This window comes from Lipotes vexillifer, unplaced genomic scaffold (assembly GCF_000442215.2).
Source record: "Lipotes vexillifer unplaced genomic scaffold, Lipotes_vexillifer_v1.1 scaffold348, whole genome shotgun sequence".
NCBI lineage: Eukaryota > Metazoa > Chordata > Mammalia > Artiodactyla > Lipotidae > Lipotes > Lipotes vexillifer.
Genome location: NW_006769335.1, coordinates 1,041,492 through 1,069,410, shown reverse-complemented (window position 1 = coordinate 1,069,410; position 27,919 = coordinate 1,041,492). Strand labels below are relative to the sequence as shown.

Here is a 27,919-nt window from a genome sequence, read left to right as displayed (position 1 = left end):
GAAAAGAGTGTTAATCTTGAAATCAGACAAATCTGAGTTCATACCATAGCCCTGCCACTTATGTCTTCTCCTGCTACTGCTATCACTTCCCCTTTACAATGATTGCATGAGATACAGAGGAGCTAGTTTTGTATCCTGTGCCACCTGGTATTTGGCTCCATCTACCCCTATAAGAAAGCCCCATCCATTATGACTGTCCTATTTCTTTAGGATTTATTTCTTCTATATTCAGAGGGTATATAGTTATTCTTTTCTCAGAACATGCTTTTCATGGATACTCAAGAAGTCAAAAGAAAATTAAGTAAAACAGAGTTTATTTTCTTGGGCCACTCTCTACACTTTTTCATCTCTAAAAGTTTCCCCCTCATTAAAATTAGGTTGTCAAAATTAAGTCCAGAGATCTTGGGCCCATCATCTATTCTTCCTCTCTTAAGGGAAACTATAGATATCTTGCCAGGTTTTCATTCCCAAGCCAATAGTTATATTTTAGTTTGTAGTCCTCTTTTCAAAGAATTGATGATACAAATTAAGTTTCATAAATACTAAATTCTTATCACATACCAGGCAAAGTTCTAGGCACTGGGGATACACTTGTAAATAAATCAAAGGCCTTATTTCATGGATCTTATATTCTATCAGGGAGGGACAAATGATAGACAAGTCAATATATTTGTCAGGTGGTGATAAGTGCTCTGCAGAAAAAACAAGGTAAGGGATCTTATAGAAGGTGGTGTTAATATGATACTTAGGCAGAAAACTGAATAAAGTAAGGGTATTAGCCATGGTGGATATCTTGGGGAAGAGCAATTCCAAGAATAGTAAACAATGAGCGCAAATATCATGAGGCAGAAGTGTGCTTGGCATGTTGAATAGCAAAGAGGCCAAAGTGGCTAAGGTTGAATGAGCAAGGAGGACATATTTACTCCATTTCTTTTCCCAAAGGGAATAGCAGTAACACATAGGTTAAAAAGAGATCTGATGTGGGGCATTTGGAGGGCCCACAGAACAGAGAGGGAGGTAAGTGTATTCTTCCTACTATAGTAATTGCCAGTATTTCCACATTAAATCTTGGCTCCAAGGTTTACATATGTAGGCCAGCTTTGGGGAGGATGTTGCAACCCATTTTGACTGTAGGGTTATCTAGGCCATGTTTTAATTTTAGAAGGACACACAACAGGAAGTATCCCCTCTGTTTTTCTAGTCTTTTCTCATTTAGAGAGACTGTGGTTTTAAGCCTACTGAGCATATTCTCTGAACACTGCCTATGGGCACATTGGCAGAACTGGCCTCAAAATGTTCTCAACCAATGTCTCAGTCTACATGGAGGAGACAGAGCCTGTAGAGATGGTACCCTGTTCAGGTGCATTTGGTAGCTCTCATTACAAACCCCCAAAGTTAGTGACCCCTTATCCTTCTTGGGGCCTGGGTAGCTCCTTTGAAGATGAGCAGGCTACAAGGAAGGAGTTTGTCGATGAGAAGCAAATAATTGGTGTAACTAGAGGAGGGAAATAAAATAATTTAATCTGGAAGAGACCTTGAAGAGCTATCACGTCCACAACTTTTGATTTGCATAGCACATAACCACTTCATTCCTTATTGCTTTAATCTCAACCTCCCTCTGTCCCCCAATTCCTTCCCCTTCCATCTCGCCTCTCCCTCCCTCTCTCCCTGCTTCTCTCCAAGGAAATGTGAGTTTAAGTCTTTTTTAGGGTTGCAATAGTTACCATTTACAGAATGCTTAATATGTTCCAGACTAGGCTCTTTACAGACGTCGTCCCATTCAATCATCACAACAACCCTATGAGGTAGATGGTATTATTATCACTATTTTGCAACTGAGGTTTTCAAAATGCAAACTGAGCCTCAAGTTTGAAGCTCATATAGTTTAAGTACTTTGCCCAAGGTTGCATAGGTAGTAAGTGGCAAAGCCTCTACACAGCTGATTCTGACTCAAAGCTAGCTCTTTAATCACTATTTTATACTCTACTTCCCCAATTCCAGTTGGAGAAGAAGCAAGTGAGACAAGTCTCTATTGTTTAATAGGCCTTGAGGGGCCTGGCAGCCAAGATCCATCCATTCATTCTAAAAAATATCATTGAGCTGCTTCCTCTTGCCTGGTGTCCTAGTAAGGGCCTAGCTTGTAGAGATGAATGAGACAAAAATCTCTAGTGGCAGGAAGCTCATGATACTGGCAGGGAGTTTGGAGCAACTAACACTCAGGGTACCGTGTAATAACTACTGTGATGAAGATGTACATCAGATGCTACGGGAGCAAATGGAAGTGGAACATATCTCTGTCATGGGAGTCAGCTAAGGCTTCACACAGTGTTAATGAATGAGTTGAGACCCCAAAGTTAAAAGGGAATGAATTAATTAAGGTACAGGCTAACTTCCTGTAACAAAGAGCACAGCAAATTCAGTGGCTTAAATAAGAGAGAAGTTCATTTTGCTTTCATATAAAAGTCCAGAAGTGAACAGTCGAAAATCGGTGGAGTAGCTCTGCTGTCCTTACCACTTGGCCTTAATGTTTGGGCCCTACATACCTGTTCCATTGGTCTTCATTAAAGAGAAGGGGAAAAGAGACAATGGAATGCAGACAATTTCTTTATAAAAACATGATCCAGAAGTTTGCATACATCACTTCCACTTATATTTTATTGTTTAAAACTAAAGTGCATGGCCTTACCTAGCTATAAGGGAAGTTGGGAAATGTAGGTATGGGTATTCAGCTAAAACTCAGTGAGTTCTATTATTAAAAGGAAGAAGGGCAAATGGATACCGTAGTATAGGGTGAAGGTAGGAATAAATGGAAAATGAGACTGGAGATTGTAGGCAGTGGCCAAATTATAGAGCACCTTGTGTACTAACTACAGAGTTTGGACTTTGTCTCAACAATATTGTGGAGTCACTAAAATATTATAAGCAGAGGAGTAAGACAATTATATTTTGAGTTTAGTTATTGATACTTTGGTAGACAGGTTAAAAAAAAAAGAGTGACATGAGGCACAGAGAACAGTTAGAAGACCACTATAGTAATATTAGAGAGACATAATGAGACTTTGAACTGAGGCAGTGGCAGGGAACAGAGAGGACAAATTAGAGAGATATTAAGGAAGTATAATTGATGGATCTTATTGACTTAATGGATATGGGATGTGAGAGAAAGGGAGGATGCTAGGGTGATAATGCCCAGATTTCTGGCTTGGACATTAGCATTATTTTAAGAAATAAACCGTTACAAGAAAAGAGTTAAATATGTTTAATTTTAGAAATGTTGAGGTTGAGATACCTCTGGGATATCCAGATGGCAGTATTGAGTAGGCAATTATATATATTGGTATAGAAACTATTAGAGAAAACTGATAGTGTAAGCCATGAGAGTACATGAAATTGTTGAGAGAGAGAATGAGTCTAGATTAGTGAGATCATTAGAGGACCGAGAATACAATACTGGGGAAGATCAGCATTTAGGAAGAGCCAGTAAAAGAGACTGGGCAGTGTTCAGAGACGTAGAAATATAGTTATTCAGAAAGGTAAACAAGGATAAAGAAGATGTGGTACATATATACAATGGAATATTACTCAGCCATAAAAAGAAATGAAATTGAGTTATTTGTAGCAAGGTGGATGAAACTACAGACTGTCATACAGAGTGAAGTAAGTCAGAAAGAGAAAAACAAATACCATATGCTAACAAATATATATGGAATATAAAAAAAGAAAAAAGTTCTGAAGAACGTAGGGGCAGGAAAGGAATAAAGACACAGACATAAAGAATGGACTTGAGGACACAGGGAGGGGGAAGGGTAAGCTGGGACGAAGTGAGAGAGTTGCATGGACATATATACACTACCAAATGTAAAATAGATAGCTAGTGGGAAGCAGCCACATAGTACAGGGAGATCAACTTGTTGCTTTGTGTCCACCCAGAGGGGTGGGATAGGGAGGTTGGGAGGGAGACACAAGAGGGAGGAGATATGGGGATGTATGTATATGTATAGCTGATTCACTTTGTTATACAGCAGAAATTAACACACCCTTGTAAAGCAATTATACTCCAATAAAGATGTTTAAAAAATAAATAAATAAAAATAAAATCACCCAGTTAGTTCTCCCTTCTCACCTGGGAGAAGGGAGAACTAACTAACACAATTTAACACATCATTTTATTCAGATATAATTTAGACACAGCATGAACATTAGCTCAAAAATTTTATTATTCCTGTATTTTTTCCAAATGACAAGTATTTAAAAATAAAATCACTCAGTTCTCCCTAAAAAAAAAAAAGAAAGGTAAACAATAAAGCATTCTTAGATCAGGAATGTCAGCTTGTATCAAGTGCTGCAGCAAAGTAAAAGTAAGGATTGAAAAGTGTCCATAAGATTTGGGAATTAGGAGGTTAGTGGTGATTGTTATGAAAACAGTTAAAGAAGAGCAGTGTGGACAGAGACCAGGTTGAACAGCAAATGGGATACAAAGAAGTGGAGGCTGGGGGATTGTGGAATAACATCAACAAGATGGCAGTGTAGGAATTTCTAGCATGGTTCCCCTTTGCAAAATAACAATTTGAACAACTATCTGCACACAAAAATACCTTCACAATAGCTAAGGAATCCAGGTGAGGGACTATAATACCTGGTGAATCACAGAAATAAGAAAAACAATGAGGAAGAAAGATAGAGTCACCTGTCTTTCACCCGTCTCCCAAGCTCCAGCAGCCCATTGTGGAGAGACACACTCCTCATGGGAGAGGAGAGTGAAGTGAGCATCTGATTTCACTGTTAACCCCAGTACTGGCTGGCCCCAGCATCAGACCTACTACTGCAGACTTAGGTGTCTCCCATGGCCCCAGGCTCCCAGTGGGCTCCTGCAAACCCAGGCCCCTAGCCCACCCAGTTATCCACCAGCTTCTGTGGCCTCAGACAGTTCCCACAGTCTCAGACAGCTCCTGTAGCACCAGGCTCTCAGCAGGTTCCTGCAAACCCAAACTCCCAAAACACCCAACATCACCCAGCACCTATAACCCCAGGCAGCTCCCGAGGCATGAGGCAACACCCACAAACCCAGGCTCCTGGCCCACCCCATTGTCAGCCAGCTCTCATGTCACCAGGCTACTGGTGAGTTCCTATGAATGCAGTTTCCTGGTCCATTCCAGAATGGGTCAGCCCCCATAGACCTAGCCTCTAGACCAGCTCACATAGACCAAGGCTCCCAGCCTAACTCAATGCCAGGATTGCCCCTATGGCTCAGGGTCCAGGCAGGCTCCTGTCAACCCAGGCTTCTGGCCCACCTCATTGCCAGGCAAGCACCTGTGGCCTCAGCTTATAGTCTGGCTCCCAGAGAACCAGACTCCTGGCCTGAACTAGCAACAGGCTGACCTCCATAGACTTAATTTCCAGGCTGACCCTTGAGACCCCAGATTATAGTCCACCTTCCATGGCACTAGGCTCCAGGTTTGCCCAAAGGGCAGGCCAGCCCCCATCGCCCTAGGTTTTAGTCCAGTCCCTATGAAATCAGCCTCCTGACCCATCTGGCACCAGAATAGTACCCGTGGACCCAGATGGTAGGCCCCACCCCAGTGATCCCCTGAGCCTGGTCAGCACCCATGGACCCAGATCCAGATTCATCCACATGAACCCAGATCACAGGCCCATCACTGCAGACTCAAGTGTCAGGCCTACCTCAGTGAATCCAAGCCCCACATCCGTACCCTTGGATCCAAACACCAGGCCTGCCTGCCTGCTGACCAAGGCGCCAGACCTGCCTGCCCAAGAACTCAAACAGTAAGTCTCCTTCTGGACACCACCATATGGCCCACCCAGAATCTCAGGATGAGAATGTGGAGAAAAGGGAACCCTAGTACATTGTTGGTGGGAATGTAAACTAGTGCAGCCGATATAGAAGGCAGTATGGATGTTTCTTATAAAACTAAAAATAGGACTACAATATGATCCAGCAATTCCACTCCTGGGTATATATCTGAAGAAAATGAAGACATTAATTTGAAAAGATACATGCACCCCAATGTTCTTCACAGCATTATTTACAATAGCCAAGTTATAGAAGCAACCTAAGTGTCCATCAATAAATGAATGAATAAAGTGGCTGTATATATATATATATATATATATATATATATATATATATATATATATATATATATACACACACACACACACACACACAATGGACTATTAGCCATAAAAAGACTGAAAATTTTCCATTTGCAACAGCATGGATAGATTTAGAGGGTATTATGCTAAGTGAAATAAGTCAGACAAAGACAAATGGTGTATGTTATCACTTATATGTGAAATCTAAAAAATAAAGCAATTGAATAAAATATAACAAAACAAAAACACTCACAGATATAGAGAACAAACTAATGGTTATCAGTGGGGTGAGGGAAACAGGGAGGGGCAATATACCGGTAGGTGATTAAGAGGCATGTGTGTACACTATATATAAAATAAATAAGCTATAAGAATATATTGTATAGCACACGGAATATAGCCAATATTTTATAATAACTTTAAATGGAGTATAATATGTAAAAATATTGAATCACTATGTTGTATACCCGAAAATAATATAATATTGTAAATCAATTATACTTTCATTAAAAAAAAGAAATTCAGTGGACTATAAGAAAACAAGATAAACAAGTAAACGAAATTAGGAAAGCAATGCATGAACAAAATGAGAAGTTCAACAACTGAACAGAAACCATTAAAAAAAAAACAACAAGATATCCTAGAGTTCAAAAATCAATGACTGGACTGCCAGGTTCCCGGGATTCAGGGACAATTTCTCACGGAGAACACACGGCGGGCCTCAGGCGGCTGCAACGTCACGCCGACTTCTGCCGCCGCAGGCCCTCCCCGCACTCCGTGCCCCTCCCTGACTCCGGCTGAGTGCGCCAGAGCCCCTGAGTCAGCGGCTCCTTTAACCCCGTCCTGTCTGAGCAAAAAACAGACGCCCTCCAGCGACCTACACGCAGAGGCAGGGCCAAATCGAAAGCTGAGCCCCTGTGAGCTGTGAGAACAAAGAAGAAAAAGGGAAATCTCTCCCAGCAGCCTCAGAAACAGCGGATTAAAGCTACACAATCAACTTGATGTACCCTGCCTCTGTGGAATACATGAAGAGACAGCGAATCATCCCAAATTGAGGAGGCGGACTTCTAGAGCAAGATCTATGATTTTTTCCCCTTTTCCTCTTTTTGTGAATGTGTATGTGTATGCTCCTGTGTGAGATCTTGTCTGTATAGGTTTGCTTCCACCATTTGTCCCAGCGTTCTATCCTACCATTGTTGTTTTTGTTTTTTTTAAAATTTTTTTCTTAATAATTAATTTTAATTTAAAGAACTCTATTATACTTTACCTTCTTTCTATCTTTCCTTCCTTCCTTCCCTTTTTGAGACAACGAATCGTCCCAAATTGAGGAGGTGGACTTGGAGAGCAAGTTTTATGATTTTTTCCCCTTTACCTCTTTTTGTGAGGGTATATGTGTATGCTTCTATGAAAGATTTTGTCTCTATAACTTTGCTTCCAACATTTGTCCTAAGGTTCTATCCGTCCCTTTTTTTTCTCTCTAAATAATTATTTTTTAATTCAATAACTTTATTATACTTTATTTTATTTTACTGTATCTTCTTTCTTTCTGTATTTTTTCCTTCCTTCCCTCATTCCTTCCTTCCTTCCCTCCTCCCTCCCTCCCTCCTTTCTTTCCTTTTGCCTTCTTCTTCCTTTCTTTTCTTCTTTCTTTCTTTCTTCCTTCCCTCCTTCCTTCCTTCCCTCCTCTCTTTCTTTCTTTCTTTCTTTCTTTCCTATTTCCTCCTACTTATACTAATTCTCTCTACTTTCTCTCCCTTTTATTCTGAGCCGAGTGGATGAAAGGCTCTTGCTGCTCCAGCCAGGAGTCAGGACTCTGCCTCTGAGGTGGGAGAGCCAACTTCAGAACACTCGTCAAGAAGAGACCTCCCAGCCCCACATAATATCAAACGGCGAAAATCTCCCAGAGATCTCCATCTCAACACCAGCACCCAGCTTCGCTCAACGACCAGCAAGCTACAGTGCTGGACAACCTATGCCAACCATATAGCAAAACAGGAACACAACCCCACCCACTAGCAGAGAGGCTGCCTAAAATCATAATAAGTCCACAGACACCCCAAAACACACCACCAGACGTGGACCTGCCCACTAGAGAGACAAGATCTAGCCTCATACACCACAACACAGGCACTAGTCCCCTCCACCAGGAAGCCTACACAACGCACTGAACCAACCTTAGCCACTGGAGACAGACATCAAAAACAACGGGAGCTACGAACTTGCAGCCTGCAAAAAGGTGAACCCAATCACAGTAAGATAAGCAAAATGAGAAGACAGAAAAACACACAGCAGATGAAGGAGCAGGATAAAAACCCACCAGACCTAACAAATGAAGAGGAAATAGGCAGTCTACCTGAAAAAGAGTTCAGAATAATGATAGTAAAGATGATCCAAAATCTTGGAAATAGAATGGACAAAATGCAAGAAGCAGTTAACAAGGACCTAGAAGAAATAAAGATGAAACAGACAATGATGAACAACACAATAAATGAAATGAAAAATACTCTAGATGGGATCAATAGCAGAATAAATGAGGCAGAAGAACGGATAAGTGACCTGGAAGATAAAATAGTGGAAATAACTACTGCAGAGCAGAATAAAGAAAAAAGAATGAAAAGAACTGAGGACAGTCTCAGAGACCTCTGGGACAACATTAAACGCACCAACATTCGAATTATAGGGGTTCCAGAAGAAGAAGAGAAAAAGAAAGGGACTGAGAAAATATTTGAAGAGATTATAGTTGAAAACTTCCCTAATATGGGAAAGGAAATCGTTAATCAAGTCCAGGAAGCACAGAGAGTCCCATACAGGATAAATTCAAGGAGAAATACGCCAAGACACATATTAATCAAACTGTCAAAAACTAAATACAAAGAAAGCATATTAAAAGCAGCAAGGGAAAAACAACAAATAACACACAAGGGAATCCCCATAAGGTTAACAGCTGATCTCTCAGCAGAAACTCTACAAGCCAGAAGGGAGTGGCAGGACATACTGAAAGTGATGAAGGAGAAAAACCTGCAACCAAGATTACTCTACCCAGCAAGGATCTCATTCAGATTTGATGGAGAAATTAAAACCTTTACAGACAAGCAAAAGCTGAGAGAGTTCAGCACCACCAAACCAGCTTTACAACAAATGCTAAAGGAACTTCTCTAGACAAAAACACAAGAGAAGGAAAAGTCCTATAATAACGAACCCAAAACAATTTAGAAAATGGGAATAGGAACATACATATCGATAATTACCTTAAATGTAAATGGACTAAATGCTCCCACCAAAAGACACAGATTGGCTGAATGGATACAAAAACAAGACCCATATATATGCTGTCTACAAGAGACCCACTTCAGACCTAGAGACACATACAGACTGAAAGTAAGGGGATGGAAAAAGATATTCCATGCAAATGGAAACCAAAAGAAAGCTGGAGTAGCAATTCTCATATCAGACAAAATAGACTTTAAAATAAGGACTATCAGAAGAGACAAAGAAGGACACTACATAATGATTAAGGGATCGATCCAAGAAGAAGATATAACAATTGTAAATATTTATGCACCCAACATAGGAGCACCTCAATACATAAGGCAAAAACTAGCAGCCATAAAAGGGGAAATCGACAGTAACACATTCATAGTAGGGGACTTCAACACCCCACTTTCACCAATGGACAGATCATCCAAAATGAAAATAAATAAGGAAACACAAGCTTTAAATGATACATTAAACAGGATGGACTTAATTGATATTTATAGGACACTCCATCCAAAAACAACAGAATACACATTTTTCTCAAGTGCTCATGGAACATTCTCCAGGATAGATCATATCTTGGGTCACAAATCAAGCCTTGGTAAATTTAAGAAAATTGAAATTATATCAAGTATCTTTTCCGACCACAACGCCATGAGATTAGATATCAATTATAGGAAAAGAGCAGTAAAAAATACAAACACATGGAGGCTAAACAATACACTACTTAATAACGAAGTGATCACTGAAGAAATCAAAGAGGAAATTAAAAAATACCTAGAAACAAATGACAATGGAGATACAACGACCCAAAACCTATGGGATGCAGCAAAAGCAGTTCTAAGAGGGAAGTTTATAGCAATACAAGCCCACCTTAAGAAGCAGGAAACATCTCGAATAAACAACCTAACCTTGCACCTCAAGCAATTAGAGAAAGAAGAACAAAAAAACCCCAGAGTTAGCAGAAGGAAAGAAATCATAAAAATCAGATCAGAAATAAATGAAAAAGAAATGAAGGAAACAATAGCAAAGATCAATAAAACTAAAAGCTGGTTCTTTGAGAAGATAAACAAAATAGATAAACCATTAGCCAGACTCATCAAGAAAAAAAGGGAGAAGACTCAAATCAATAGAATTAGAAATGAAAAAGGAGAAGTAACAACTGACACTGCAGAAATAAAAAAAATCATGAGGGATTACTACAAGCAACTCTATGCCAATAAAATGGACAATCTGGAAGAAATGGACAAATTCTTAGAAATGCACAAACTGCCAAGACTGAATCAGGAAGAAATAGAAAATATGAACAGACCAATCACAAACACTGAAATTGAAACTGTGATTAAAAATCTTCCAACAAACAAAAGCCCAGGACCAGATGGCTTCACAGGCGAATTCTATCAAACATTTACAGAAGAGCTAACACCTATTCTTCTCAAACTCTTCCAAAATATAGCAGAGCGAGGAACATTTCCAAACTCATTCTACGAGGCCACCATCACCTTGATACCAAAACCAGACAAGGATGTCACAAAGAAAGAAAACTACAGGCCAATATCACTGATGAACATAGATGCAAAAATCCTCAACAAAATACTAGCAAACAGAATCCAACAGCACATTAAAAGGATCATACACCATGATCAAGTGGGGTTTATTCCAGGAATGCAAGGATTCTTCAATATACGCAAATCTATCAATGTGATTAACCATATTAACAAATCGAACGAGAAAAAGCATATGATCATCTCAATAGATGCAGAGAAAGCTTTTGACAAAATTCAACACCCATTTATGATAAAAACCCTGCAGAAAGTAGGTGTAGAGGGAACTTTCCTCAATATAATAAAGGCCGTATATGACAAGCCCACAGCCAACATCATCCTCAATGGCGAAAAACTGAAAGCATTTCCACTAAGGTCAGGAACAAGACAAGGTTGCCCACTCTCACCACTCTTATTCAACATAGTTTTGGAAGTTTTAGCCACAGCAATCAGAGAAGAAAAGGAAATAAAAGGAATCCAAATCGGAAAAGAAGAAGTAAAGCTGTCACTGTTTGCAGATGACATGATACTATACATAGAGAATCCTAAAGATGCTACCAGAAAACTACTAGAGCTAATCAATGAATTTGGTAAAGTAGCAGGATACAAAATTAATGCACAGAAATCTCTGGCATTCCTATATACTAACGATGAAAAATCTGAAAGTGAAATCAAGAAAACACTCCCATTTACCATTGCAACAAAAAGAATAAAATATCTAGGAATAAACCTACCTAAGGAGACAAAAGACCTGTATGCAGAAAATTATAAGACACTGATGAAAGAAATTAAAGATGATACAAACAGATGGAGAGATATACCATGTTCTTGGATTGGAAGAATCAACATTGTGAAAATGACTCTACTTCCCAAAGCAATCTATAGATTCAATGCAATCCCTATCAAACTACCACTGGCATTTTTCACAGAACTAGAACAAAAAATTTCACAATTTGTATGGAAACACAAAAGACCCCGAATAGCCAAAGCAATCTTGAGAACAAAAAATGGAGCTGGAGGAATCAGGCTGCCTGACTTCAGACTATACTACAAAGCTACAGTAATCAAGACAGTATGGTACTGGCACAAAAACAGAAAGATAGATCAATGGAATAGGATAGAAAGCCCAGAGATAAACCCATGCACATATGGTCACCTTATCTTTGATAAAGGTGGCAGGAATATACAGTGGAGAAAGGACAGCCCCTTCAATAAGTGGTGCTGGGAAAACTGGACAGGTACATGTAAAAGTATGAGATTAGATCACTCCCTAACACCATACACAAAAATAAGCTCAAAATGGATTAAAGACCTAAATGTAAGGCCAGAAACTATCAAACTCTTAGAGGAAAACATAGGCAGAACACTCTATGACATAAATCACAGCAAGATCCTTCTTGACCCATCTCCTAGAGTAATGGAGATAAAAACAAAAATAAACAAATGGGACCTAATGAAACTTCAAAGCTTTTGCACAGCAAAGGAAACCATAAACAAGACCAAAAGACAGCCCTCAGAATGGGAGAAAATATTTGCAAATGAATCAACTGACAAAGGATTAATCTCTAAAATTTACAGGCAGCTCATGCAGCTCAATAACAAAAAAATAAACAACCCAATCCAAAAATGGGCAGAAGACCTAAATAGACATTTCTCCAAAGAAGATATACAGACTGCCAACAAACACATGAAAGAATGCTCAACATCATTAATCATTAGAGAAATGCAAATCAAAACTACAATGAGATATCATCTCACACCAGTCAGAATGGCCATCATCAAAAAATCTAGAAACAATAAATGCTGGAGAGGGTGTGGAGAAAAGGGAACACTCTTGCACTGCTGGTGGGAATGTGAATTGGTTCAGCCACTATGGAGAACAGTATGGAGGTTCCTTAAAAAACTACAAATAGAACTACCATATGACCCAGCAATCCCACTACTAGGTATATACCCTGAGGAAACCAGAATTCAGAAAGAGTCATGTACCAAAATGTTCATTGCAGCTCTATTTACAATAGCCCGGAGATGGAAACAACCTAAGTGCCCGTCGTCGGATGAATGGATAAAGAAGATGTGGCACATATATACAATGGAATATTACTCAGCCATAAAAAGAAACGAAATTGAGCTATTTGTAATGAGGTGGATAGATCTAGAGTCTGTCATACAGAGTGAAGTAAGTCAGAAAGAGAAGGACAAATACCGTATGCTAACATATATATGGGATTAAAGAAAAAAAATGTTATGAAGAACCTAGGGGTAAAACAGGAATAAAGACAGAGACCTACTGGAGAACAGACTTGAGGATATGGGGAGGGGGAAGGGTGAGGTGTGTTAGGGCGAGAGAGAGACATGGACATATATATACTAACAAACGTAAGGTAGATAGCCAGTGGGAAGCAGCCGCATGGCACAGGGAAACCTGCTCGGTTCTTTGTGGCTGTCTGGAGGGGTGGGATAGGGAGGGTGGGAGGGAGGGAGACAAAGAGGGGAGAGATATGGGAACATATATATATGTATAACTGACTCACTCTGTTATAAAGCAGAAACTAACACACCATTGTAAAGCAATTATACCCCAATAAAGATGTTAAAAAAAAAATCAATGACTGGACTGAAGAATTCAATAGAGAGCTTCAGTATCACACTCTACCAAATAGAAGAAAGAATTAGTGAATTAGAAGAGTCATTTGAGACCATCCATTCAGAGGAGCAAAAAGAAAAGAGAATGAAAAAGAGTGGAGAGAGTCTATGTGAATTATGGGGTCCATTAAAAGAAAGAATCTATGCATTATTGAAGTCCCAGAAGTCCGAGAAGGAGAAGAATGGGAGAAAGCTTATTTAAAGAAATAATGGCTGAGAACTTCTTAAATCTAGGGATACACTTATGAAGCTACCTATCTCAAAATGTCAACCCAAAACAGTCTTCTCCAAGACACATTATGATGAAACAGTCTAAAATCAAAGAGAATTTTAAAAGCAGCCAGAGGGCAAAAAAACCTCACATATGTAGGAACCGTTATAAGGCTATCAGCAGATTCCTCAGCAGACACCTTGCAGGTCAGGAAAGAGTTGGATGATATATGCAAAATGCTGAAAGAAAAAAAACCTTCCAACCATGAATATTTTACACAGCAAAGTCATCTTTCAGAAATGAAGGAGAGATAAAGACTTTACCAAACAAACAAAAGCTGAGGGAGTTTATCAACACTAGACCTGCCTTTCAAGAATACTGAAAGGAGTTCTTCAAGCTGAAATGAAAGGACACTAATTAGTAATGCAAAAAATATATAAAAATATAAAACCTACTGGTAGAGGTAAGTATATAGTGAAATTCAGAATACTTTAATACTGCAATATGGTGGTGTGTTAATTATGTAACTCTAATATAAACTCATTCTTCTCAAGTGCACATGGAACTTTCTCTAGGATAGATAATAAGTTAGGTCATAAAATAAATGTAAGCAAATGTAAGAAGCTTGAAATCGTACCAAGTATTTTTCTGATCATAATGGTCTGAAACTAGAAATCAATTACAGGAAGTAAACTGGAAAATTTACAGATATGTGGGAAACAACACACTTCTGAACAACCAATGGGTCAAGCAAGAAATCAAAAGGGAGGTCACAAAGTATCTTGAGAGACATGACAATAGAAAAACAACCAATCAAAACTTATGGATGCAGAAAAGGCAGTTCTAAGAGGGGAATTTTACAGTGATCACATTTACATTAGACAAGAGAAAGATCACAAATAAACGTTCTAATTTAACACCTCAAGAAACTGGAGAAAGAACAAACTCAGCCCAACATTTGCAGAAGGAAGGACATAAAAAAGATCAGAGCAGAAATAAGTGAAATAGAGACCAGATAAACCATAGAAAGATGAGTGAAACTAAGTTAAGTTTTTTAAAAGATAAATAAAACTGAAAACCTTTAGCTGGACTAATAAATAAAGAGAGAAGATGCAAATGTATAAAATCAGAAATGAAAAGAGATACACGACAGAAATACAAAGGATAATAAGAGACTACTATGAATAATCATATGTCAACAAACTGGAAAACCTAGAAAAATGGATAAATTCCTAGAAATATACATGCTACCAAGACTGAAATATGAAGAAATAGAAAATCTGAACAGAGTAATAGTGAGTGAGGAGATTGAATCAGTATTCAGAAGTCTGCCAAAAAAGAAAAGCTCAGGTCCAGATTGTTTCATTGGTGAATTCTACCAAACATTAAAAGAAGAATTAATGCCAATTATTCTCAATTAAAAAATTTGAAAGGAAAGGAACACTCCCAAACTCATTTTATGAGGCCAACATTACCCTGATGCCAAAGCCAGATAAGGACTCTACAAAAAAAAAAAAGGAGGAGGAGGAGGAGGAAAGAAAGAAAACTATAAGCCATAGGCCAATATACCTGATGAATATAGAAGCATAAATTCTCCACAAAATACTAGCATACTTAATTGAACAGCACTTTAAAAGAGTCATAGACCATAATCAAGTGGAATTTACCTCTGGGATGCAAGGATGGTTCAACATATGCAAATCAAAAAATGTGATACACCACATTAATAGAATGGAAAATAAAAATCTCAATATATGCAGAAAATGCATTTGCCAAAATTCAGCATCCTTTCATGATAAACACTCTGAGCAAATTGGGTATGGAAAGAACAAACTTCAACATTACCAAGAACATATAGGAAAAGCCCACAGCTAACATCATACTCGATGGCCAAAGGTGGACAACTGTCCCTCTAAGATCAGGAACAAGATAAGGATGCTCATTGTGACCACTCCTATTCAACACAGTACTGGAATCCTAGCCAGAACAAGTGAGCAAGAAACAGAAATAAAATACATCAAAATTAGACAGGGCTATGAATTTCTGATAATTCTTTATTGGATACAAGACATTGTTAATTTTACCTTCTTGTATGATGGTCATTTTTTATTGCTATAAATAATTGTTCTTGAGCTTGTTTCTGGGGTGCAGGTAGATTACCCAAGAACAGCTTGATGCTTTCAAGTATTTCCCTTAGGCTTTTTTAGGCAGAAAATGAATACTATTTAGTCTAGGGTTAATTTTTCTTCATTAATGGGGCAAAATTTGTCTGTGTACTGTACTCAGTGCCCTATGAATTATTTAATAATCCACTGTGGCTGGTGAGGAGAGGAATTCTTCCAGCCACTGTGTGATCTTAGGTAATTGCTTCCTCTAATTCCTTCATGTGGTTCTTGCATCACACATAGTTATTGATTAGTAGGCAGCTAAATTCTTTTTTTTTAACATCTTTATTGAAGTATAATTGCTTTACAATGGTGTGTTAGTTTCTGCTTTAGAACAAAGTGAATCAGCTATACATATACATATATCACCGTATCTCCTCCCCCTTGTGTCTCCCTTCCACCCTCCCTATCCCACCCCTCTGGGTGATCACAAAGCACAGAGCTTATCACCCTGTCCTATGCAGCTGCTTCCCACTAGCTATCTATTTTACATTTGGTAGTGTATATAGGTCCATGCCACTATCTCACTTCGTCCCAGGTTACCATTCCCCCTCCCCGTGTCCTCAGATCCATTCTCTACATCTGAATCTTTATTCCTGTCCTGCCGCTAGGTTCTTCAGAAACTTTTTTTTTTAGATTCCATATATATGTGTTAGCATATGGTATTTATTTTTCTCTTTCTGACTTACTTCACTCTGTATGACAGACTCTAGGTCCATCCACCTCACTTCAAATAACTCAATTTCATTTCTTTTTATGGCTGAGTAATATTACATTGTATATATGTGCCACATCTTCTTTATCCATTCATCCAATGATGGATACTTAGGTTGCTTCCACGTCCTGGCTATTGTAAATAGAGCTGCAATGAACATTGTGGTACATGACTCTTTTTGAATTGTGGTTTTTTCGGTATATGCCCAGTAGTGGGATTGCTGGGTCATATGGTAGTTCTATTTGTAGTTTTTTAAGGAACCTCCATTCTGTTCTCCATAGTGGCTGTATCAATTAACATTCCCACCAACTGTGCAGGAGGGTTCCCTTTTCTCCACACCCTCTCCAGCATTTATTGTTTATAGATTTTTTGATGATGGCCATTCTGACTGGTGAGAGGTGATACCTCATTGTAGTTTTGACTTCCATTTCTCTAATGATTAGTGATGTTGAGCATCATTTCATGTGTTTGTTGGCAATCTGTATATCTTCTTTGGAGAAATGTCTATTTAGGTCTTCTGCCCATTTTTGGATTGGGTTGTTTGTGTTTTAGATATTGAGCTGCATGAGCTGTTTGTAAATTTTGGAGATTAATCCTTTGTCAGTTGCTTCATTTGCAAATATTTTCTCCCATTATGAGGGTTGTCTTTTGGTCTTGTTTATGGTTTCCTTTGATGTGCAAAAGCTTTGAAGTTTCATTAGGTCCCATTTGCTTATTTTTGTTTTTATTTCCATTTCCCTAGGAGGTGGGTCAAAAAGGATCTTGCTGTGATTTATGTCATAGAGTGTTCTGCCTTTGTTTTCCTCTAACAGTTTGATAGTGTCTGGCCTTACATTTAGGTCTTTAACCCATTTTGAGTTTATTTTTGTGTATGGTGTTAGGGAGTGTTCTAATTTCATTCTTCTACATGTAGCTGTCCAGTTTTCCCAGTACCACTTACTGAAGAGGCTGTCTTTTCTCCATTGTATATTCTTGCCTCCTTTATCAAAAATAAGGTGACTGTAGATACGTGGGTTTACCTCTGGGCTTTCTATCCTTTTCCATTGATCTATATTTCTGTTTTTGTGCCAGTACTGTATTGTCTTGATTGCTGTAGCTTTGTAGTGTAGTCTGAAGTCCGGGAGCCTGATTCCTCCAGCTTCGTTTTTCTTTCTCAGGATTGCTTTGGCTATTGTGTTTCCATACAAATTGTGAATTTTTTTGTTCTAGTTCTGTAAAAAATGCCATTGGTAGTTTGATAGGGATTGCATTGAATCTCTAGATTGCTTTTGGTAATATAGTCATTTTCACAATGTTGATTCTTCCAGTCTAAGAACATGGTATATCTCTCCATCTGTTTGTATCATCTTTAATTTCTTTCATCAATGTCTTATAGTTTTCTTCATACAGGTCTTCTGTCTCCTTAGGTAGGTTTATTCCTAGATATTTTATTCTTTTTGTTGCAATGGTAAATGGGAGTATTTCCTTAATTTCTCTTTCAGATTTTTCATCTTTAGTGTATAGGAATGCAAGAGATTGCTGTGCATTAATTTTGTATGCTGCTACTTTACCAAATTCATTTTTTAGCTCCAGTAGTTTCTGGTAGCATCTTTAGGATTCTCTATGTATAGTATCATGTCATCTGCAAACAGTGACGGCTTCACATCTTCTTTTCCAATTTGGATTCCTTTTATTTCTTTTTCTTGTCTGATTGCTGTGGCTAAAACCTCCAAAACTATTTTGAATAATAGTGGTGAGAGTGGGCAATGTTGCCTTGTTTTGATCTTAGTGGAAATGATTTGTTTTTCACCATTGAGGACGATGTTGGCTGTGGGTTTGTCATATATGGCCTTTATTATGTTGAGGTAAGTTCCCTCTATGCCTACTTTTTGGAGGGCTTTTATCATAAATGGGTGTTGAAATTTTGTTGAAAACTTTTTCTGCATCTTTTGAGATAATCATATGGTTTTTCTCTTTCAGTTTGCCAATATGGTTTATCACATTGATTGATTTTATGCAGCTAAATTCTTAAAGAGTACCCCTGCAAATCTTCAGAGCTCTCTGTGCAGCTATCTTCTTTCTAGTACCCTGCCCTCAAAACTCTCTCTTCCTTGCCCTCCTCCTACTTGCAACACAGTGTCTTCAGCTAATGGAGACTGCTGGGCTTCTCTGGGTTCTTCTTCCTGTATTATGGCCCGAAGAATCTATCCAGGCTGTAACATGGTACAGTCATGGGGCTCACCTCACCTCATTTATTTTTCCTGTCTCTCATGGATCACTGTCCTTAATTGCCAGATTTCAAATGCCTTCAGAATCTTTGTTACATTTTTTCTAGTTTTTTTAAATTTTTTCATGCTGAAGATGTAAATCTAATTTCTTTTGCCGTATTTTGGCTTGAGGAGAAAGTAGCTGTTACGGTCTTTTCAGAGGATAATTTGGCCTTTTATACCAGAATTTTAAATGTGTTTGTTTTTTGGCCCAGCAATTCTAGTGTAGTTGCTGGAGTTACAGCATGAACATGATGATATACTTCAGTATAGTATACAATCGAGTGGAGAGACAGAAAACAAAAAACTAAATAAGTATTGAATACAATATACTATGTTTGAAAGTGATAAGAAAAAATGTTAAATAGGGATGGGGGATGGGAAGCACTTGGTAGAGGGAAGCATGTCAAAGGTCTGATACATCTGCCTGAAAGGACTCACTGAGAGGGGTATATTTGATCGTTAATCCTACTGAAATCAAGAGAGCAAGCTATATGGATATCTGGAGGAAGAGCACTCCAGGTAGAAAATACACTCAGTGCAAAGTCCCTGGTGTGTTTGAAGAATAGCAAGGAATATTTGTAATAGCTACTATAGTGCCTAAGCAGATGCTCACAAAATGGTAGCTATTTAGAATATTATTACTAATGGTGGTGGAACCAGAAATATGACCTAAATGAATATGACCTCAAAGCTCATCTGCTTGCTACTATGTCATATTCTTTTTTCCATATACCGTGAGACATTGAGACATATACTGCCTTATGATTCTTCTTACCTTGTTTGCTATCATTGTGCAGCTTTTACACAGGCTTGCCTTGTGTTCCCACTCATGTAAGCTTTGTGACTGTGCAACCTATGTTGACTCTTGCCTGATAGAATGTTGGGCTGTGACATTTCTCTTTGCACTAATCATTGGGGTTGATTTCATTATTGCAATGGACACTGGTCCCCTTCCTCCATCACCACATATGTGTGTCTTCCCAAAATATTTTCACTCTTCCCAAAAGGTCATTCTCCCCAGGGACAGGAAGATCTTAAGTACATATAAGGCATTATATACAAATTCTAATCACAGCTCCTCCCTCACTTATCCAGCACTTTTTACATCTTCCAAGGCACTTTGTTTTTGCCCTATCTTTTTTGAATAAGTAATGCATACCTGGTATGAAATTTTTAAAGATCAAAGTGATATAGGGGTGAAAAATAAGTTTCCTCCATACTTCCCTTAGCCACTCATTAGTCTGTCTTGGGGCAAACAGTGTAACCAGGTGTGTTTTTTTGGGGGTTGTATCTTTTCAGAAATATTGAATGCATGTGGGTGTTTTAAATCATTCTTCACACACCACCCCTACCCATACAATGTACCTTGACTACCCTTTTCACTTGATTCTCACTCACCACACCCTGTGGTAGGTGGTGTTCCCGCCAATTTACAGATGAGGAAGCTAAGGCTCAGAGATGTGAGATGACCTTTTTCTGGGTTTTAGTGACTTTTTTACAGTTTCCCAGGCAGTAAGTGGAAAATCCAGGACTGATCTTGCAAGTTTTTTAAAGTAATGATCTAATTGGTTTTATTCAATGATCCATGTATTGGGCAGCATCCCATCTAATAAATAGAAGGATGCTCTCCTGATGTTGCAGTTTTTGTCTGCATTCTTTCCTCCACACTGAGAAGTACCAGGTCCTGCACCTCAAACATGATAGATCTCTAAACACTTGCTGGTAGCTAGAGTGATTAAGAAAATCCCCACAATTCCTTTAGTCATATTAGAATTGCTATGGCAGATTTTAGGTGTAATGCTGATGGGCATCAACTGGTAGTTAGCATTAGGGATACAAAAAGTTGATCTTTCTAATTGTTTTCTGGAAATATTTCCCCTCTACAGATTTATTCAGGTCCACCTGAGGAAAGTACTGCACCCCCAGTGCCTCCACCTCGAGTGACAGCAAGAAGGCACAAACCAATCACAATTTCGAAGCGCTTGCTGAGGGAAAGGACAGTTTTCTATACTTCTTCCCTGGATGAAAGTGAAGGTCAGTACTAAAGTTTACCCTTAGCTTCTTAATATTGATTGGAGACTAAGAGGATATTGAAAGGAAGACATGGAGGCATAACCATCTTTTCTGAAAAGTTAGACGTTTTCTGGGTCCTGGGCCAGGCAAGCCAAGGTTTGTAAAATGTGTGCCCAGAGAGTGAATTATTCTTTTGGCAGTGGATAAGACAGAGATGAACCTGTAAAATCAGCTACCATTTTCCCTTAGCAGACCAGTGAAGGATACAAGGTGTTCTTAGATCTGTACCTCAGTACATTGAAATGAGTGAGCAATGTGTTTTCTGAATGTTCTGAGATTTCAAATACAAATTCAGCTAACATAGAGAACTGATGGCTGAATAGGAGTTTCTAGTGCTTGTCCCTTCACAGTAATATGAATTCAAACAACCATCCATGCATGAAAACCCCTTCATTAAATCTATGGAATCCAGATGAGAGTTCAGAGAACCTGGGTTGAGTATAGAAATAAGAAAAGGTACATTGCAGATGCTAGAAAGGACATTTTCATATTACCCATGCCACCCTTCCCCCAAGCTCACACAGTGTAGTTCAGGGAGAAATCCCCTCCACATGGAGGAAGGAGAGTGAGATGAGCACCCAACTTTACCTTGGACCCCAGCAACAGGCCCACCCCAGTAAACCCCAGCACCAACCCATCCCCCATTTTTCCAGACTCCAGGCCAGCCTCCACCAACCCAAGGTCCAGACCTGCCCCAGCACTAGGCCATTTTCTGCAGCCCCAGGCTCCAGGCCTGCCCCTGAAGACCCAGAATCCAGACCCATTACATGCCAAGCTGGCCCCTGTGGCTCTAGTCTCCAGGACGTAACCACAGCTCAGCATACAGTCCAGCTTCCTGTGGATCCAGCCTCCAGGTCTGCCTCAATGCCAGGCTAGCCCCCTGGACTCAGGCTTCAAGCTCTCCCCTGTAGATCCAGGATGAAAGCTTGCCCATCCACTGACCCAGGCACCAGACCAGCCTACCCAAGGACTCCAGCAGCAAGCCCACTTCTGGAGCCTGCCAGGTGGCCTAACCAGAATCTCTGGTTGTGCTGCCTGACCAAAGGCTTTCCTTGCCAAAGCCAGGAAGATGTGCCTGCTTCTTCAAATAGGTAAACACCCACTCAAGGCCACAAGGATCAGGAATAATCAGGGAAACTTAACACCACCAAAGGAACAAAATGAAGCACAATGAACTCATCCTAATGAAATGGAGATCTATGAACTCTCTGAAAAGGAATTCCAAATAATCATCTTAAAGAAGCTCAGTGAGCTACAAGAGAACTCAGACAACTAAACAAAATCAGGAAAATAATACATGAGAAGTTCAAGAAAGTTATAGAAATCATAAAAAAAAGAGATCCAAAAAGAAATTCTGGAGCTGAAGAACACAATGACTGCATTGAAAAACTCAGTAGAGAGCTTCAACATCAAACTCGAACAAGCAGAAGAAAGAATCAGTGCAGTCAGACAGGTCACTTAAAATTATCCAGTCAGAGGAACAAAAAGAGAAAAGATTGTAAAAGTGAAGAAAACCTAAGAGACCTATGGGACACCGTATACAAACCAATATACACATATGGAAGTCTCAGAAGAAGCACAGAAAGAGAAAGGGGCACAAAGCTTATTTAAAGTAATAATGACAAAACAATTCCTAAATCTGAAGAAGGAAATGAACATCTGGATCCGTGAAGCCCAAAGAAACCCAAATAAGTTAAACATAAAGAGATTTTAACCAAGACACATTGTTATAAGATTCTCAAAATTCCAAGACAAAGAGAATTTTGAATGCAGCAAGAAAAAAGCAAATCATCAAATAAAAGGAAACCCCCAAAATACTGTGAGCAGATTTCCCAGCAGAAACCCTGCAGGCCAGGAGAGAACGGGTTGATATATTCAAAATACTGAAAGGAAAAAAACTGCCAACCAGGAATACTATACTAGGCAAAGCAGTCCTTCAGGAATGAAGGAGAGATAAAACGAAGGAGTCGACTACCACCAGACTTGGTTTAAAAGAAATGTTAAAAGATATCATACTAAGTGAAGTGAGCCAGACAGTGAAAGACAAATATCATATGAAATCGCTTATATGTGGCATCTAACAAAAAAAGATACAAATGAATCTATATACAAAACTGAAATAGACACACAGACATAGAAAACAAACTTATGGTTACCAAAGGGGAAAGTGGGTGAGGGATACATTAGGAGGTTGGAATTAACACATATACACTACTATATATAAAATAGATAGCCAATAAGGACCTAATCACTGTGCTGTACTCCTGAAAATAACAGGACATTGTAAATCAACTGTACTTCAATTAAATACATAAATAAGACATGCTAAAAGAGGGTATTCAAGTTGAAATAAATGGACAGTAACAACATGAAAACATATGAAAGTATAAAACAAATTGGTAAACATAATATAGCCTAATTCAGAATATTCTAATACTGTAATAGTGATGTGTAAACCACTTGTAATTCTAGTATGAAAGTGAAAATACAAAAGTATTAAAAATAACTATAGCTACAATAATTTGTTAATGGATACACAATCTAAAAAGTTATAAATTATGACATCAATAACATAAAATGTAGGGGTAGCTTTCGTTAAAATGTAGAGTTATTATATGTAGTCAATGTTACTTTGTTAGCTTTAAACAGACTGCTACAACTATGTTTTATGTAAACTTCATGATAAAAGACCCCAAAGCAATCTTGAGAAAGAAGAGCAAAGTTGAAGGCTTTATGATTTCAAAATATACTACAAAGCAATAGTAACCAAAAGAGTATAGTACTGGCATAAAAACAGACATATAGACAAATGAAACAGAATAATGAGCCCTGAAAAAGTACACACATTTATGATCAATTGACCTTTGATAAAGGTGTCAAGAATACACAATGGGAAAGTATAGTCTTTTCAGTACATGGTGCTGGGAAAAATGGATATCCACATGCAGAGAAATTGGATCCTTATCTCACACAGTGTACAAAGATCAACTCAAAATGGATTAAAGACATAAATGTAAGACCTATAGCTGTAAAACTACAAGAAGAAAATGTGGGGGGAAAGCTACTTGGCATTGTCTGGTCTGGGCAGTGATTTTTTTGGGTATGACCCCCAAAGTATAGGCAACAAAAGCAGAATGGACAAATGTGATTGCATCATGCTAAAGAGCTCCTGAGCAGCAAGGGAAACAATCAAGAAAGTGAGGAGACAACCTACAGAATAGGAGAAGATATTTGCAAATCATATGTCTGATAAGGGGTTAATATTCCAAAATACATAAGGAACTCATACTACTCAATAATAAGAAAAGAAATAACCCAATTTTTAAAGGTCAAAGGACCTAAATAGACGTTTCTCAGAACAAGACAAATAATTGTCCAACAGGTATATGGAAAGTTGCTCAACATCACTGATCATCAGGGAAATGCAAATCAAAACTGCAAGGTATCATCTCACACCTATTATAGTTATTACAAAAAAATGACAAAAGATAACAAGTGTTGACAAGAATGTGGAGAAAAGGGAACCCTTGCACATTGTTGGTGGTAATGTAAATTAGTACAGCCATTATGGAAAGCTGTGTGTAGGTTTCTCAAAAAATTAAAAATAAACTACCATATAGAGTTGTCAACTGCCTGGCTGAGTGTTCAAGGCATACTCAAACATTGATACAGAGCCCCTTTGCAAACACTGGGAGTCATATTGGTTCTTAGTGTTTTAAGGCAATCTGTCTAATCATTAGCTGACCACAGAACTAACTAAGCAGTGTCTTTAGTGGTCACACTCAACAAAGAATACAGATTTAACGTAAATGGGTGAAAAAAGTCAGTAAACTAACAATAATAACTAAAATAAACAGCAACAACAACAAACCTTGGGGAGAAGAGAGAATCTGAATTTCAGAGTTGCTATATTACTTAAACTGTCCAGTTTTCAATAAAAAATTATGAGATATATAAAGAAACAAGAAAGCATGACCCATACACAGGAACAAAAACAAAAAGCAATCAAATAATTGCTACCACATAACCCAGCAACTCCACTCTTAAGTATGTACCCAAGAGAAATGGAAACACAGCTTCACAAAGACTTACATTTGAATATTTATAGCAGCTTTTTTCATATCAGCCAAAAACTGTGAGCAACCTAAATGTTCATCAACTGATGAATGAACAAACAAATTGTGGTATATGCATACAATGGAGTACTACTTAACAACACATAGGAATGAACTACTGATACATGTATCATCCCCATCCTCCAGGTATATCAGGTTCTTTCAGGACCTCAAGCATGCCCTCATAATCCAGGCCTTTGCACCTGCTATCCCCTTTGCTGGACACTCTCCCTTGGCACCTTCGCATGGCTGGGTCATTCTTATGCTTCAGGTCTCAGATAAATGCCACCTCCTCCAAAAGGCCCTCCTCAACCACACCCAAAGTGGCTCTCCTTGGTTGTTTGCCTCTGTCCCTAGTTTGTTTCACTCATACCACTTATTAACAGTTCTTCATATTTTGTGATCTTGTTACTTCTTTTTGGTTGCCCACAGAATAAAAGTTACCAACTGTGTCAATGAAAAAATATAAACTACCATATGATCCAGTAATTCCACTCTTGGGAATATATCCAAAGGGAATGAAATTAGTATCTTGAAAAGATATCTGCACTCTCATGTTCATTGCAGCATTATTTACAATAGCTGCATATGGAAGTACCAAAGTGTTCATCAACAGATGAATGGATAAAGAAAATGTGAGAGATACATAGACACACACCCAGAAACACACACAGGTGCACACACACACACACACACACAAAATGGAATATTATTCAGCCTTAGGTACAAAAGAAGGAAAACTTGTAATTTGTGACAACATGGATGAACCTGAAGGACCTTATGCTAAGTGAGATGAGATAAGAGCAGAGAGATAAATGCTGCATGATTTCACTTATATGCGGAATCTAAAAAAGTCAAACTCATAGAAGCATAAAGTAGGATGGTGGCTTCCAGGGACTTAGGGGAGAGTGAAATGGGGAGGTGTTTGATCAAAGGGTACAAAGGTTCAGTTATTCAGGATGAATATGTTCTGGAGATATGATACAGCATTGTGACTGTAGTTAGTAATACTATATTGTATACTTGAAGTTTGTGAAAAGAGTAGATCTTAAATATTCTTACCACACAAAAAATTGGAAACTATATGAGGTGATGGATATGTTAATTAGATTGATTGTGGTACTCATTTTACAATGTATTCATATATCAAAACATCACATTGTATACCTTAAATATATACAATTTTTATTTGTCAATTATATCCCGATAAAGCTGGGGAGAAAATCAGCTCACATGGATTAAGTACCATGCTAGATGGAATTAAGACAGTCCCTGGCCTCAAGGAGTTTATAGGATAAATGGAGATAGATAGATGATAGATGATAGATACATAGATAGATAGATAGATAGATAGATAGATAGATAGATAGATACAGATAGATAAACAAATAAATGCCATTTAGTTGAATAATTGCTTAGTATGGATTCTGCACCCATTCTAAATGGGTCTCTCTCCTCACTACTCTGTTGAGACCTTTTTTGTCAAGATTACCAACAATCTCCATGTGCCACTCCACTATTCTTATCATACTCAGCCTGTGAGAAGCATTTCATTTAGTTACTCTTCCTTCTTGAAACACTTATTCACTTGGCTTTCAGGACACCAAACTCTCCTTCTACCTCACTAGACATTCCATTTCAGTCTCCTCTTGGTTTTCCTTCTCTTCTCAATTTCTCCATGCTGGAAGGTCCCAGAGTTTTGTTTTGTTTTGTTCTGTTCTGTTTTTCTCAGTCCACTTCTCTGTCTATATTTGTTTCCTGCGTGATCTCATCCAGTCTCATGGTTTTAAATATATTTAAAATATGAGGATGATTTTCAAATTTATATATCAAGGAGTACTATCTCCCCTCTTCCCATCTCAAACTCCCTGTTCAACAGCTCTCTTTAGATGACTCATGGACATTTCCAATTCAAAATGTACGAATACTCTTGATTCCCTATTCCTCCTCAATCTACTCTTACTCTGGTCTCCCTCATCTACGTAATTGGCAGTACCAGTCACCCAATGGCTAAGGTCAAGAACTTTGGGGTGATCCTTGATTACTCTCTTTTCATTTTACCTTACACCTAATCCATCAGCAATTCCTCTTAGCTCTCCGTGCACATTGTATGTTGAACCTACTAATTCCTACTGCTACCTTCCTGGTAGAGCCACCATCATCTCTTACTTGGGTGGCTACAGGAGCTTCCAAACTCTTATCCTTGCTTTTTTTCTTGCCTGACTATAATTTGTTCTCCACAGCAGCCAGTAAGATGTATATTCTTTTAAAAATGTAAATCAGGTCATATCATTCCCTCTGGTCCAAATTTCCAGTGACTTCTCTTCATTTTTAGAAGAAAATTTACATTTTATTCTGCATTATATGATCCTCACTTACCTTTCTGATCTCATTTCTGAACTTCACTGTCTCTCTGTACCCTTTGTTCTCTCTGCTCTAATCTCATTGGTTTTGCCATTCCTTATACATGTCAAACTTACCCAAGGGCCTTTATATTTGCTGTTCTCTTGGTCCTAAACATTCTTCCTCCAGAACTTTGCAAACTTTACTCCTTCATTCAGATATCAGCTAAATGACATCTCTTCATAGAGACCTTCTCTGAGTACTCTATTTAAATAGATCTTTCTCCTTCTCCATTACTCTATCCTTTTACACTGCTTTATTTTATTCCTATCACTTGCTACTATTTGTTCACATGTTTATTATCTGTCTTTCCCATTCGAATGTCAGATCCACTTTTATCACCAGCCTCTAGAACAATTCCTATATATCCCATGTGTTCATTAAATACTTGTAGAATAAATGGCTGGGTGTATAGGGAATAATGAAGGG

At 38.4% G+C, this 27,919-nt stretch overlaps 1 protein-coding gene and 1 pseudogene across 1 annotated transcript in view; one reads left to right on the top strand and one right to left on the bottom strand.

The window, feature by feature from the left end:
- Positions 1–5,483, bottom strand: part of LOC103084724 (vesicle-associated membrane protein-associated protein A pseudogene) — a 30,227-nt pseudogene extending 24,744 nt beyond the window's left edge.
- Positions 1–27,919, top strand: part of LOC103085003 (oligophrenin-1-like) — a 141,422-nt gene that overhangs the window by 89,594 nt on the left and 23,909 nt on the right. The window contains exon 6 of the mRNA XM_007445571.1: positions 20,786–20,933. Coding sequence (XP_007445633.1) covers positions 20,786–20,933 — 148 coding nt within the window. The remainder of the gene's footprint in view (positions 1–20,785; positions 20,934–27,919) is intronic.